Source organism: Hippopotamus amphibius, chromosome 4 (assembly GCF_030028045.1).
Source record: "Hippopotamus amphibius kiboko isolate mHipAmp2 chromosome 4, mHipAmp2.hap2, whole genome shotgun sequence".
Lineage (NCBI taxonomy): Eukaryota > Metazoa > Chordata > Mammalia > Artiodactyla > Hippopotamidae > Hippopotamus > Hippopotamus amphibius.
The window spans coordinates 185921828-185937990 of NC_080189.1; the positions used below are offsets into that span (position 1 = coordinate 185921828).

The 16163-nt window shown below is 41.7% G+C and overlaps 1 protein-coding gene across 10 annotated transcripts in view; it reads left to right on the forward strand.

Annotated features, from left to right (window-relative positions):
- Window positions 1-15752, forward strand: part of MARK3 (microtubule affinity regulating kinase 3) — a 103517-nt gene extending 87765 nt beyond the window's left edge. For 4 of the 10 annotated variants that reach the window (XM_057730584.1, XM_057730587.1, XM_057730593.1 and 1 more), the window contains 4 exons: window positions 6421-6678; window positions 10500-10526; window positions 11816-11860; window positions 14780-15752. In XM_057730584.1, coding sequence (XP_057586567.1) covers window positions 6421-6678; window positions 10500-10526; window positions 11816-11860; window positions 14780-15125 — 676 coding nt within the window. In that variant the 3' untranslated portion in view covers window positions 15126-15752. The other 6 variants (XM_057730585.1, XM_057730589.1, XM_057730588.1 and 3 more) reach the window with 4 other exon arrangements.
- Window positions 15753-16163: the final 411 nt, after the last annotated feature.

The following is a 16163-nucleotide window of genomic DNA, read 5'->3' on the forward strand; positions in this document are numbered from 1 at the left end:
TTGGAAGGGTTGAGTTAAACCAGGGAGCTTTCCCAAAGGAAATAGATATTAAGCTGTGGTTTAATTGTAGAATTATGAACAGGGAAATGGAGATCATTTTATGCACATGAATGACTTGAACCAAGGCTGGAAGGGGGAAGGATGAGTACCTGGGACAGGGAGCCACACCTGAGGAGGACGTGGAGCACCAGGCGGGGTGGGTGAGCCTTCAGCTGTGGGTCAGCAGTGTGCCAGAGGGGTATGGTGGACGAGTAGTAACACAGTCTTCACTCTAAAAGAGACACATTTGAGTATCCCAGAGAAATGGAGAGTGCAATCTCCTGAATGATTCTAATCTGCTGGTGAGGCGATCGTACACTGGATAAGCATAATTTAAAGTCCTAACACAGTAATATATTAGTAAGGAGTCAGATCATGCAAACAACTGTCTTGGAGTTTCAAAATAAGAAATAGAGTCAGAAAAGTGGGATTAAGTAGATCCAGAAAGCGTGGAGTAGAGCTAAGTTTGGGCAGAGAGAAAAGAGAGAGGAAAAAAAAAATTGGATTGGTAGAGTAGTTAAATATATTCTGAATAGAACAGATTTCCCAAATGGGCATGATTTTCCTTCTTTCTGTTTGGAAGAGTAGTATAAAACTAAATTCAAAATGGTAAGATTAGGTCAAAGTGAGCAGATACCATTCTAGAGTACAAATCCATAAAATAAAGTCACATCATCTTTCATTGTCCCCTGCCTCTCAACTTGAATGTTGTTTGGTCATATCACATTCTCACATGTAACATCAAAATTGTTTTTCCTCCTTTTCTGACATTTACTTTCTGAAATTGCATCGTAAGGTTTCTGTTTCCTTTAGATCTCATCAGTCAAATGAAATGTTTGATCACTTAACTTCTGTAACAACTTAAACGGAAGTTCTATCCTCTTTCATCCTTAAAACCAGACCATTTTGTCAGTTCCGTTTTCCACAGACTGCTTATGTTTGAATTGACGTAAAGATAAAAGCTATTATATGAGATTACATTCATTTTTCAGTGAATTTTTAGAAATATTTACATCCCAGTATTCTATCTTCTGATTTCCTCTGTGTATGCTTAATTTAACATTGTCCTTTTCCTTGTGGTTAAAAACTGTTAATAACTTGCTTAGAGCAACTGGGCTAGATAGCTTACAAGTTAATGATTGGTATATTAATTTTTAATAGTGATCTATTCTTTGGTAAATTTTCTTTTATTACAGTTACATTCTCAAACCTATCAAATTTCTTCTAGTTCACAGTGATTGAATAGGAGATATCAGTAGCAAACTTAAATAGAAGTTTCTTCCTCCCTCACTCCATGCTGCCCCCCCACCCCCCATGGGAACTTAGTTCCCTGACCAGGGATTGAACCCGGGCCCCCACAGTGAAAGTGCCAAGTCCTAACCACTGGACCGCCAGAGAATTCCCAAAAGTTTCTAATATGTTATGGATTTTAGTCTGTAGAACTAGAAAAATGCTGTTTCATGACCCTTCTTTTTACAAATTCTTCTAAATTGTTGAACTATTCTATCGGATTCCTTTTGAACTTTAGAATATACAGTTCTCTAAGGTTCAGAGTCAGGCTTTTATTTAAAAGGCTGTAAAGACCAAGATCTACTGTCTGCTCCCTCAATTTGTGTTTTTGTGTGTGCATATGCTCCTCTAATTCTCCGTTCCTACAATTATTCAGTTCCCTGTTTGGAAACAGTTCTAAGAATACTCCAGTTTCTTTGGAGTCTTTACCTGTCTCTGTGTTCTACCTGCAGACGCCTTCCTCAGTGGGGCTGCCTCCTTTATCGCAACCTGGGCCTCATTGTGTCTGATAGCATCAATTATCTAAATGCTTTGCTTCTGAAAGTGTCTTATCCTTAGTCAAACAGAGCCTCCAACCGCACAAGATGGGGTCCCTAATTTTAATAATATCTGGATCTTCTTTTTCTCTCTTACAAATGAATTGAAAAATTGTGGGAAAATGTTGGAGGTTTGAGTGCCAAACTAGTGGTCATATTTTTTATTTTCAGTTAAGGGAGGCATTGAATGTGACAGCTATCTCACCCTTAAAATAGAGGCTTGAGTCATAAATTATGCACTGAGCCTTCTCTGTACACAGATGACTTCTTTCGTCAGTTGTTGCTTTTTCCTCTCCCATATATATGTGTCTTATTCCTTGACTAAAATACTAGTGAGGTACAGGATGCCTGAGTCTCTGTTAACTCCTGGAAGAAGGACATTAATTCCCATTTTAGCCTTCAATATGCTGGACTTTTTTCTTATATGAGTATTTTTACAGAATTGCAACAAGAGAATGATATGGTTAATAAAAACAAAATGAGCAAAGAAGGTTTTAGCACAGTTAACACATGTATCTTTGGATTATATTTTTAATTCTGCTTTTTCCCAATCACTGAGTATGCTTTGAATCTGCAACTAAAATGTTTCATATCAGAATGTTCTGATATGGGATAGATGTCATATCAAACAGATTGAAAATACCTCTCCTTTAATAGCCTTCAGTGGATTCGAATTTTTAAAAAGGTTATCCGAGATAGATATAGAACCAGAAGATTAATAAGAACGTCACACAATTTGAATTTTAAGAAATAATGCTATTTCTATAAATTAAGGTTTAAAAAATAATTTTTCCTTAGACCCAGAACTACTAAAAGTATAATAGAGCTACTGTTTTGTTTATGTAGATTTTTGTGGGATAGTTTATGAAATATAACCATCATTTTTGCCACTTTTCTGGGGGAAAAATTTTGTCCAGCTTTAACAACAGCCAACTTGATGCAGCCCATTGCAATGTTGGGGTTGTCTGTTGTAAATAGAATTTTTTTGAGCTTGTACAAACTTGAAATTCAAACATTTATTGAGTTTACTACTTCCTAAATTGAGGTGCTAGGCCTACTTTAGAAGTCAGAAAAGAACAACTGTTTTGTTGCTTGCTTTGTGGAACTCGTGATGTGACATGATTAAATTTCTAAAGAAATAATTTCAAGATTATGTCCAAAATTTAATAATTTATCATGGATATATCAATTTACACTTCCTTTTTAAGAAGGTCTCTGACTGTAAGGAGGGTCCATTTTTTGTTGCAAAAGTATCTGCCCACTCAGTCTTGCCTGCACTGTGCAGCCAGGGGGCGACGGCCTCATGGGGAAGAGACTGAACATCTCCCTGCTTGAGATGCTGCGTAAGAGTCATTTCCTTACCCAGAGTCTTTGGGACCATGTATATTCTCCAGGGAAGATGCCAAATAACCCTGCCTCATCTTCTTCCCCTGCTTTTGTTTAATGCATCTATTGATCCTAGCTCCTAATTTGGACAAGAGAACGCCAGCAGCTGAGCAGGGGGATAAAGTGTGTTGACTCTTGACCTGCTCTGAGCAGATAGTAGAGCACAAAGACAGTTGTATTTATCTGTAACTTATTAAAGTAAAATTGTATGTATCTATGTGTATGTGTGTCTGTATGTGCACATTGGAAACAACAAAGCATTTCTTCAGATAGTTGAATCACTTAGGACTCTCTCTGTTGCAGGTTACAGAAACCCAGTCTAAACAAATTTAAATTTAAAAGGGCATCTGTGAATCCCTATAACTAAAAAAGTCCAGGGATAGAGTCAGGATTCATCTCATAGTTCTGCTGCTTCTGCAGGAGTTCCTCGGTGGGCTCAACAACATCAGCCTTGACATCTTCCCACACTCAGCTCTGCTCAAGCAGGAGCCCTGGGGCTGTCTCCTGGGCTGTGTTGGTCTGTCTCTGGCCATGTGCCCATCTCTAAACCTGTCACTGGCCAGGGTAGCTGGGAAAGTCTGGAGTGGAGTCAACGACATCGAGAGACCAAAAACCTATTCCTACCAGAACAGAATTCAGATGCTGTTGCCAAAAGAAAAGACTGTCAAAAACACAAAAGTGAATCTATTTTAATCTTTATAAGGAATTTGTTTCCAGTTCTGTGACTATATTAGAGCCACTCCTCCAAGTCAGATGGCAGGATTGTCAGACAAAAATGCAGGGACAAGCAGATCTTCTTGAGAAGTTTATTGTAAAGACCTGTCTCCTTCATGTTGGAACTGTTAGAATCCCAGGGACTCCTTTCACTAATGTACCTTTTCAGTTAGGAGATACCAGGGATGCAATGAGGTTGCAGGCCGTGTTTCCAGGGCACACAAGCAGATAGGAGTCACTGCGGTATAGTGTGGTGTGCAGTAATAGGTGTCTGCACTGAGTATACAGAGGGGATGAGTAACTCCTGATGGGAGAGGGCACTGGTGAAGACTTCACGGAGGGGATGACCTCTGGGTTGAATTTTGATGAAAATAGAAAGATGCCAGCTCTCCAGATACAGAGAATAGCTCCTGCAAAAGTTCTTTGACCTGATGCATGACCAAGAGACTGCATGTCATCGGGTGGGCCCAAAAGTCTAGTTCAAGCAGGTAACAGTGGAAGGTCAAACCTGGAGAGATGGCAGGGGCCAGGCTGTGGGTGCCTGAGGATGCAACTTGGATGCCAGGGTGAGGAGTTTAAACTTTATCCTGAAGATGCAGTGTACTTTTGCAATGTTAAACGCATATGAATGACAAGGTCAGGTTTGCATTTTTAGAAAGTTCACAGCTCTATGGTGCACAGATTGGAAAGTGTGAAATTGGAGACCCAGAGAGCAGTGAAGATAAGTGGCTGAGGGTTGGACCTGTGAGAGATAAAGGTCTGTACGAAGACCCTCAAAGTAGAGGTGGGGAGGCTGGGCTCGTTGAAGTGCTACTAGGAAGTTAACACCAACAAGATGTCCCAGTTGCTCTGGATGTGGGGAAAGAACCTGATGGTTTCTAGGTTTCAGGCTTTGAAAGGGTTTCTGCAGAAAGACACTGAAAGAGTATGGTCAGAATTCTAAATCCCTGATTATCCTTAAAGGAAAGAAACTGCCCCTTGAAATTCGAAGGCCATGATGACCAAGCTGAAATTGAGGATAGGGTAAACTCCCTTAGGTAGTTTTGCCCCGTAGCTGTCTGTGCCAGGTGAAACTGCAGATATGCAGCCACTTTTGTCACTCTTTCTGTCTATAAGCAGTTAATTCGCTCTTATTAGTTTTCCTACCTTGAAAAATGGGGCTCTGTTAACCCCTTAGGAATTGTGAGTGTTGCTTATAAAAAAGTGAATGTCCTTTGAGTACGAAGGTTTTAACAACATAGGCTACTTTGATAAATAAAACTAGCTACTACTATACCCGTAATTTTACTAGTCCATTTAAAATATGACGGTGCGCTTTGGGAACAGGTCGAGAGCAGTGTGCTCATAAGTATAGATTCATTTTAAAGCTAATAAACTTTTTAAATTACTGTTTTTAAAAAAAAAAGCAGATACAAATTAGCAGTTGCTCCAGAATCCCCAAAACAAGTTTAAGAGATTTTTGTTCTTTGACAGAAATGAGATGGTTTGGGGAGGAAGGTTATGTGTTCTGAACAACAGGTTGCTCTTTTTGTCACTAGTCCATCATACTGTTGTTTCTGCCTCTGCCTGAACCCAAACCCCCTCCCAGCCTGACAGAAGTGTTCGCTTATGCAGCTAGCCCTGCCTCTGTTTGTAAGACATCTTCTACCTGTCGGCTGAGACATCAGAAGTCGATGTCCATGTCAGCCTCTGGGCACCCCAAGATGATGTTACCTCCAATAGACAGTGAAGGAGATAACTTCAAGGCTATGTAAGAAAAACGCACATTCCTTGTGAAACTAATGTGTACCCACTGCTTCTTAATTTTGTGCTGTGGATTTTATAGTCCAAGATTTTGTTCCAGTTGTCCACAAAGTGTCCTTCCTATGTGTGGTTTTAGTTAAGCACATCCTGTCTCATGGTGTCCCTGGTCATCTTTGTGTCTTCATGCCTTTGCATACTGTAAAGGGTGTAAGAAATTCCCCCTTCTCTCCAGGTTGCTTTTAGCATGTGGAATTTTACAATACTTGTGCCATTTTTTGTGCATCCAAAACTTTTTAGTTGCCTCTTCTTCAGTTTCACCTGCATAGTCTTTATTTCTTTTGTTGTTGGCAAGGTTTTCTGCATGTAAGCAGTTTGAGAGGGAAACAAAGGAAAAAAAGCTTGAGTTAGCTGTTCTTTGTTCTAGAATTTCCCTGCATTAATCTTGTCCTTGAAAATATGTATGTACTGTTCCTTTAAACTCCATGAGGTTTTGTTTCATTATATACTATTCCTTTGGTACCCTTTGGCATTTAACTTACCTTTTGCTCCTAAGTCCTGTAAAATACCCCTTGGATCTGGATTTATATAACTGGTTTTCTCCACTCTGTATGAAAGGTATGTTGTGATTGTAAATGTTTGTGTGCCCTGTTTGCTACAAAGCCAGGGTTTTGTGAATAGAGATTTAAGAATCTGTCATTTTCTGATCTCATAGCGCTATTCCTGACCAGAGAGCTCCAGTTGCTTCAACACACAGTATTAGCAGCGCCACCACCCCGGATCGAACCCGCTTCCCAAGAGGCACTGCCAGTCGTAGCACTTTCCACGGCCAGCCCCGGGAGCGGCGCACTGCCACGTATAACGGCCCACCTGCCTCACCCAGCCTGTCCCATGAAGCCACACCATTGTCACAGACTCGAAGCCGAGGCTCCACTAATCTTTTTAGTAAATTAACTTCCAAACTCACAAGGAGGTAAGTGCCAGGTGTTGCTGGTTGGTCGGAGCAAATACAAGGGCAAAAGAAGTGTCTTCTCCTCTGTTGTATGAAGCCACTGCCCAGATGCTTTTCATTTTGTCTTTAGCTTACATTTTTCTGGTTTGTATATCTAACTCTATACTTTTAGAACCTTTTAGAAGAGAAATTATAGAGCTCAGAATCTTCACAACACTAAAAGTTCTGTAGCACTTCGGAGATTGTTCTTTACTGTTCCTTTTAATCACACATCTCTCCACATGGCGTGTGTCCTGCAATTTAGCAAAACCCCAGATCCAGTTTAGTCCGGAGCCTAGTGCCCCATAAGCAGCCACTGAGGAGAACAGTGTGGTGTAGTCACCCCTGTCTGGATACGGGGGAGAGACACATGGGGGAGAGACACGTTTCCTTTTCTTTTGTTTCATTCCCATCGATGAGGAGCACTAAGTTGCTTAGAGCTTAGATCCTGAAATTGTTCTCTCTGTTGGCCTAAGTTATTATGAGAACAAGGTAACATTATTATATAGTTTTGGAGATAAAATCCCTGCCTTGTTCTCAGGAAGAAGCTAGTATCTGGTCATTTATAAGATCTTTTGTATATCCAGTAGACTGTCAGTTGGGGAGTTAGGAAATCTCTAAAGATCCCTTGAGGTACTTTATTTTCAGAATCTAGTCTAGAGGTTACAAAGCCTAGAAACGTTGGCTGCTACAAGAGGAAAAGGAAAAGATACAACTTTTGCACTATAAGCAAATAAACAAAGGCACCTTTATCCAAGACCACACCCAAGGAAACCTGAGAGCCCCTGCACTTCCAGGACACCCGGAGGAAATTCTTTGAACTTGAGCCTCTCTGTGGATTAGTCTGTCTGAGGTGTCCTGCAGGTTTGCAGTTACAGACCCTCTTGTTCATCATCTAAAATGATACAGGCTTCCCCCCCCCACCCCAATTTCCCTGCACTCCCTGTGGCCCATTAGCCTATTGATCTGTTCCACACCGTCGTCATTATTTAACCTGTAAACTAAATATCACTTTTCAGTCTTCTTAATTCCTCCAATAATTTTATTTTAAATCAGTCATCTAAAACTTAGACAAGTCACATCAGACTGTCTTTCTCCAGGTGATCTGTTCGTTGTCAGAATGTTGAATATCAGATTATGGAGGACTTCTGGTATCCACTAGCATTGACTAGAGGTCAGAGAAGTCAAAAGTTTCTGGTCCACCCTCTTATTCTCTTCTCAGCCCATTTGCTGAGACGTCGCATTCTGGGCTGGGCAGAAGAACACGATGGCCTGAAGGGCCTTGCCAGATTTGGGGCGCCCATTTGTGGCCAGCAAGAGAGACAATGAATTCAACCGAAGAAAGAGTCTATGACCCCCAGAACAATGCATTGCTTCCTTTCAGGGCCATCCCAGGGACTATTCCAAGCCTCCCTGTGCCTTAACTCCTTCCTCAGAGACTAAGCTGCTTAATATCAACTAGTATTTTGCCCTCTGGTCCCTGAACACAGAAGGGATATGTGACAGTCAGGTCTGTCTAAGCTCCAGTCAGAGAGAACAATCAGCTTTGTGTCCTTACACTTTGGTCTGTAATGGGCCCTTTAAATAAAGCCTTGCACGTAATTAAAACCCTTGAATTTATTTGTCTGCTTTGTGGGTTGTTATTTTTTTTTTTAATCATCCTAATACTATCATTGATAAAAATAATATCAGCCACAATATACTGAATGCTTACTGTGTGCTAAGATAAATAGATGTCTGTAGATTTATAGATATAGAAATACTCGTTTTATATACATAAATAGGTATGTGTGTATACACATACATGCATTCTTTCTCACACACTCATTTAATCACAATCTACCCTGTGGAGTAGACATTATCCCAGTTTTATAGAAGAAACTGGAGGCAAGGTTCAGAGAGATTAAGGCACATGTTCAAGATCCTACAGCAGAAGAGTGCTGAGTCAGGTCCATGGCTCTAGAAGGATCCCCTGAGCCCACCATGTAATGTCCCTGGTAGAAAACAGTAGAGGATTGTTGTGGACGTGAGTCCTTTTCCCTCATTTTCTAATTAAATTTATTTCATATATTTGAAATTGGAGGCTGAGGGGGTCATCTGATTTTATAATTTCCATCCCCAAATTTTTGCAGAAAGTCTTCTATTTGTTAGTCTGCAAACTGAGACCTGGTATACTTCAGTTGCAGTCACTTCATTCTTAAAAGCAGTCAGAGTCCTTGCTGCTGCAGTGTAAATTTCTTATCTTCCCCTAACAATAATTGAGAGGATTAGAGTTCTAGTGCCGGAAAGGCTCAGGCGTTGGCACTTAGATGCCCCAAGGAGACCTGCCGTGACATGGTGGGAAGAGGACTGGCATCAGAAAACTCACCCTCTGCTCCTGGCTGTGCTCTGAATATTGTGAGAGCTTTAGAGAGCTGTAGGCTCAGGCCACTCAGAGTCACCTGTGCTCTGCGGGCAGAACAGCCCAGACACAAATGCGGGTGCCTTTGTGCTCCTAAGGTTCGTCCACCTGGTCCTGGGTGGAGCGTGAGGGCCGTAGTCCCGCTGCTTCCTCCTCTTTATACCTCAAGGGATTTGTGGGAGGAAAAGTTAAGAAAATCAGTCCTGCGGGTACCAGTCCTAGGGTACCAAAGTCCCCTTGACTTTTCTCAGGTAGAACATTTGGAAACGAACGTAACGTTTTAAAGAGCTTTTAATCAGTCTTCACGTGCATGATCTTTCCTACTGTGTGTAACCCTGCTGTGTACCACTTTTGATCTGACTATGGAGTGATTGGTGGTTATCTCCAGTAGTTAGGTACTTTTTAAATTGGTAGGTATCTGAAGCAATGCCAAAGTCATCCCAAATTAGAAAAAAAAAACAACTGAGGAAGTTATTACTTTAGTCACTCAGCAAATACATTTGAGTGCCTCCTGTGCTCTGTCGCAGAAATGAGATTTAGAAATATTCTGACAAACCCGGCTCAAGCTCACCCAGGAATGCTTGTTGCATGATCATACAAGCCTGAGCCATAGTTTGAAATTTCTTCTGTCAAATTCAGTTCAGTACAACCTAAGCATCTCCTTAAATTTTTTTTAACAAGCAAAGTCACTTCTTTTAAATACAACTCTTTCGTTTATTACATAAAACATAAAAATGAAACCCCCAGTGTTGTCATTTAATTTTCATTCATTTTGATATCTAAAGATCAAAAAAGTCTACTTCATTTTAAACTCCCAGTGCTATATGTCAGTTTTATCAAAACTGGAAGGTAAAAACCTCCAATGACCTTTTTTTTTTAAAGTGATTTCTATCAAACCACTGTAACAGATGTTCTATTAACATATAAGTCATCCTCCTGAGATGTCATGCTTCTCTTCATGGGTAACATTTTATAATGAAATTGCTTAATGTTTCTGTATAAGGTGATATTTTTGTCTATAAAATATTCTGGAGAAAATTGAGAAATGTTATTTTATTTGTAGTACATTGCAAATGACTTCTCTAACACAAGATGTTGAATTTTATTATCTTAAGGTATACCCATCCGAAGAACCTTAAAACATTTAATTATAGCTAATGTCAATATTTATTGCTAAATTTTTTCTTACAAGTACAGATTTTTTATATTTCTTTTTAAAAGATCACGTACTCAATTATTTGTGATAATTTTACTTTTTCATCAAATATCAATGTTTCATTGTTCGTTGGACAGGAGAGGAGCCCTGTTTTACTTGCTGTTTTTTGTTCTGTCTGTAATTGACTATTCAACTTGTGCAAGTCATTTTTGTTAATTTTTTTTTTTTTGGCTTAATTTCTTTTAGAAACATGTCATTCAGGTTTATCAAAAGGTAGGATTTATATATACACATTTTTTTTCAATCCTCACCCCGAAATGGCTCCTGCAATTAACATCAGGTTTGGCTTTCTAGCCCTGTTTTTTTCCCCCTTAAACACTAAACTTCCTGCTGAGAACTAAATACTTATTTCTTTGAAAGGAAGCTGGAAAGAAAGAGATTAACTCTGTCGGGCATTTTTAAAGGGACTGTGGCACCCATGTAACAAGAGGCCTATGCATGCTCTGTGCATTTTCTTCTTTTGGTAGAATTATTTAGCATCCAAATAATTCTGTCTTCATACTAATAACACTTAGCATGCTTCTGTTTGAAGAATGAGATGTTCAGTAACAATGTACAATTAATGATTAGCCTCAAGCATGCAAAAGGTAAGTGGTAAACATGTTGTCCTTTTTTATTTCATGAAGAATTGCATTAGCAAAAGGCTTTAAAATGACAGATAAATTCGCCAATATCCTGATACTGGAAAATAAGCATAAAATTCACGCTTATAGCCTCATTTCTTGGGGTTTTTCAGAAATTAAGATGTGGGCAACTGTATAGCAGAAATGTTTTAATATTTTCCAAGAGTTGAAGAGTAAATAGTATTGTATCTAAAAGGCACTTGCCACCAACCTCTGAAGAAAGTATGTCTCACTTTTACTTAAAGCACTGTAGCAAATGTTATTCTTACTAGGTGGGTATTTTTTGATGATGACACTCCAGAGACCAGAGGTGTTGCTCACTGTCTCAGGTTTGCACGCCCTTGAGGGGAAAACCTGCCACTACGGCCACGTCGTGCCTGCGCCTCTCACCGCACCAGAGGGCCAGGCTGTGGGTTTTTATATGGATGCCACCAGTGGGTCACGGAGAGTTTTTGTTCACGTGAGCTCTTCATCAGAAACTATGGGAAGAGTGCTTTCTTTCTGTGAGAAATTCCACTCTGTGATTATTTAATTGAAAACCCACTATACTTTGGGGCGTGATTAATAAGTCAGAATAACTCTAGTTGAAGGCCGTGAGTAGGCGCAGACTCCAGAGCTGGGCAGGAATACCTGTTGTGTATGTGAAGCAAGTGTGCAGCCAGCCTCTTGCATGGCCTTCATGGATACATGGAGATGGTCTCTGGCTGAATCACACATGCTCAGAGTAAGAGTTTTGATAAGCTCAACTGGTGACCAAAAAGTGCTTCGGATTTGTTCATTTTATAATGTCTATGTTTGTATTGGGTTTGGTCTATACTGGTGTGTAAGATTTCTTTTCTCTTTCCCACTTCTCTGTGCTTCCACATTCTATTCATTGAGGCTTCCAACTGAATATGAGAGGAACGGGAGATATGAGGGCTCAAGGTGAGGGAAATGATTTTTACTTAAAATATTCTATAGGTATTTACCTCATTTCTGTGGCAGAGGCAACACTTTTCTGAATGTCCTGCTCCACGTGGGATTGCTTATTAGTGTGGTCAGCAGTGTGTGGGTCAGGAAGCATGTGTGCTGCTGCCGCCGCCGCCAGCACCTGGCGGCCACGTGAGGGCGCTGGAGTGCTGCAGCCACCTCCCGGTCCGCGCCCCACCGGGGTTCACACAGCTGTTTGGATGTTAAAATACTCATTCCTCCTGCCTGAGCTTTCCTGACCCGAGGTGAGGTCTGAGAGTTGGTAGATGCACTGTCGACACGGTGAGAACTCCTGACGTAGTTCTAGTCTCAAGAAATGAAAGCGGATTGTTTTTGGCCATGTCGTGTGGCTTAGTTCCCCGGCCAGGGATTGAACCTCGGCCCTCGCAGGTAAAGTGCCAAGTCCTAACCACTGGACCTCCAAGGAATTCCATAGGAGAATTTTCATATTTCAAATTAGATGTCTTTTCTTTCTTTCTTTTCTTTCTTTTGTTTCTTTCTTTCTTTCGTTTCTCTTTCTTTTCTTTTGTTGCTTTCTTTCTTTTTTCTTCCTTCCTTCCTTCCTTTTTTTCTTTCTTTCTTTTCTTTCCTTTCTTTCTTTCGTTTCTTTCTTTCTTTTTCTTTCTCTCTTTCTTTCTTTCTTTCTTTCTTTCTTTCTTTCTCTTTCTCTCTTTCTCTCTCTCTTTCTTTCTTTCTTTCTTTCTCTCTCTCTCTCTCTTTCTTTCTTTCTTTTTCTTTCTTTCTTTATAGAATGATAATATAAGGAATTCCCTAGTAGTCCATTGGTTAGGACTCTAGCTTTCACTGCCAACTGCCCAGGTTCAACCCCTGGTCAGGGAACTCAGATCCCACAAGCCAAGCAGTGCGGCTGAAAGAAAAAAAAGAATGATTATGTAGTTGAGTGGTTTGCTTTTCAATTTTCTGTAGCTATCATTGCATGGATTTTGCTGCAGTGGGGGAGTCACCAGATGGGCTCAGGACTCTATATTTCTTCCATTTGTGCCCTTTTTTATTCTATTCGCCACCATGCTGTTTCAGGTCCTTGTTAAAGCCCATTTGCTCTCTTCCTAGTCTTTCTAAAGCACAACTCTGATCATATGACTGCCCTGAATGAAAGCCTGCGGTGGACCCATTGCCTGACTGACCATGTCCATATGAGGCCCTGTGTGGCCTCAGCAGCCCCAGTTTCCCCCACGCACAACCCCCTCAATTGAGGCAGAAGTTTGGGGTGAGTCAGGCAGCATCCCCCAGCCTGGCCTTGAGCAGGTCTGGCTGCCCTGTTTGTTTCCCCAGCCATAGCTGGGAGGGAATAACAGAACCTGCCTCCTGGTGTGCTGAGGATCAAGGGCTCAGTAAATGCCAGGGCTTTCCGTGTGTACATTTGATTTTGCCCTCAACACATTCTGTGCTTTCCATGCCTCCTTGCCTTCACTTAGGAGATTTCCTCTGCTCAACACACAGACTTTCTCCCACCTCCGTCATGTTGTTGAGATCCCTTGGGGTCTTCATAGCTCTTCTGAGATGCCATTCCCCACCCCCACCCCCCTGAAGCTGTTTTCTCACCATCCCCCCTGCCTTTCCCCCCTTCTCTTGCACTCCTTGCCCCAGGCAGGCTCCACCTCTCTGTGACTCCAGCTCACTGCCCCTGCCTTACCTATGCTATTGCTGTTTCCTTGTGTTTTGGTCCTTCCTTCCTTCACCCCAGCTTGGAGAGCTTTTGCTTCTTTTTTGTAACCTGTTTAGTATTTAAGAGCATTTTATACTTAGGAAGCTTTCAGACAGTTTTGGTAGACGTTAAGCGAACTGAATATTCTACTAGCAGGTGGATGACAGGGAGAGCTATGTACGTAGTAAAACCTATGGCCCGCCCTCAGCGCTGATGAATTTGCCGTAGGATTGAGTGTATTTAACGTACATACAGTGGGCGTTTTTACTGCACAAGAGTGTTGGGTATCCACCCTCCTGTTGAGCCATGCAGATGCACCTGAGAGAATGTTAGTAACAGATGGTGGCCGCAGAGCAGTGAGGGGGAGGTGCCTGCTGGCGTTCCTGAGGGAGCCATGCCCAGGACCACGGCCTGCACTGTGCAGGTCGGTGCACTTTGCATTCAGACTGCTCATTCCCGTGCTCGGCAGCAGAGAAGCCTCAGCATTTCATTTCCCTGTTTCAGTACTAAGATAGTGTCATCTAAGAATTCTTTTTAACTGTGAAATTGGAAGTTCAGATTAACAAAATAGAAGGAAAAATGCTGAGGTGGTTGTAGGGGACTGAGAGAATGGTCCCTCCACTCCCTAGCTGTGCTTAGCATCTGGGGCCCTTTGCCAGGAAAGCGATTTTAAACTATGTTGAGTCACTGGTTATCCTGAGTAACAGTTACAGTGGAGGTTATGATGAATTGAATCTTTAAATTCGTGGTAGGAGAAGCAGTCAGGCCGAGCAGAACAGGAGCACCTGCTGACACAACCTCCCTGAGCTGGGCCTGTGAAGGGCCCTGACGGCACCTTGCCGCCCGCAGCCGGACTGCATGGCAAGGACTGGGCTCTTGGAAGTGTGCTCAGCTCGCTCTCTACTTTTCCTGACTCCCAAGAGTTCTGTTTAACAAATTATTTTCTTAATTTTCACCAGTTGACTGGTGAAGATTTTTCAGCCAGGTAGATGTTTCACGTCTGTGGCTTTTGATTGGGGGAGGGGGCTGGGGGTGGAGAAAATAGATAAATTACTTGCTAGCAAAGGAGCAGATTACCAGCCATGAGCCTATGCAGGGAAGACATGCAAGTCATTTATGACGCTGTATTGAAGGTCGTGCACTAGCTAGAGCAGAAGAGGTGGGTTTTTCTGTGCAGTTAAGAATAAACCTGCCACTGTGCATTTCAGTCGCAACGTGTCTGCTGAGCAGAAGGAGGAAAACAAAGAAGCCAAACCTCGTTCCCTACGCTTTACCTGGAGCATGAAAACCACTAGTTCCATGGATCCCAGTGACATGATGCGGGAAATCCGCAAAGTGCTGGACGCCAATAACTGCGACTATGAGCAGAGAGAGCGCTTCTTACTCTTCTGTGTCCACGGCGATGGGCACGCAGAGAACCTCGTGCAGTGGGAGATGGAGGTGTGCAAGCTGCCGAGACTGTCTCTGAACGGGGTCCGGTTTAAACGGATATCAGGGACGTCCATAGCTTTCAAAAATATCGCTTCCAAAATTGCCAATGAGCTGAAGCTGTAACCCAGTAATTGTGGTGTAAATTAAGTAGCAGTTTAAGGTGTTTTCCTGAACACGGATGGAAATGTATAGAATAATATTTAGGCAATAACGTCTGCATCTTCTAAATCATGATATTAAAATACAAGGACGAGAGCACGCCTGGGAGCGAAAGCTGGCCTTTTTTCTACGAATGCACTACATTAAAGACGTGTGACACGTGTGCCCTCTGTCTTATTTCCATTGCTCTGAAAGTCAGCGTGTGACATCCATCTCCACATGCCTCCTGTCTGTGCGGATGTGAGAGTGGACAGTGTGTGTGTGAAGTAGTGCTACAGAAGCATCTCCTTACACTGGCAACCAGAGTTGTTACAAGTACCTCTGTGGGAGATTATTTGGTGCTAAAACATTAAAATTGCCAAGGAGGAAAATACTGAATTACTACTAAGAATTAACTTTAAGACTAGTTGATAATTAATGCAGGTTTACAGTTCATGCCTGTGGTTTTGTGTTTGTTGTTCCGTGTGTTTTTTTGTTTTTTGTTTTTTTTAGTGCAAAAGGTTTAAATTTATATAGTTGTGAACATTGCTTGTGTGTGTTTTTCTAAGTAGATTCACAAGATAATTAAAAATTCACTTTTTCTCAGTAAAATCTTGCATTGTCTCCTAATGCTGTATTTAAGACTCAGATTAAGGCAGTGATTAAAAGTATGTGCTTTTGCCTCCACCACCAAGTTGAACAAAAGCAAATGGAATGTGTGTGAAGGCCAGGCCACTTTTTCCTTGGTGTGGATCCCTACGTTCTGTGATTTCTAGCATCTTTTTTCCCTAAAGGCAATAAAGGGAGAAGATGGCCTTCCTGGTGACCTGAGCAGGACGGGAGTCGGGAGTGGCTGTCAGCCTCAGCCTTGGGAGCCCGGCACACCCCCGTGTGGAGAAACGCCAGGCCTTGGCAGTTCTGGGTTTGTTCTCCATGAAGTATGTAATTTTCCTCTCTTGTTCTTTGTGATTCAGTACATAAATTAGACCCACAGCCTTTTTCCAACACCTACATGATTACATA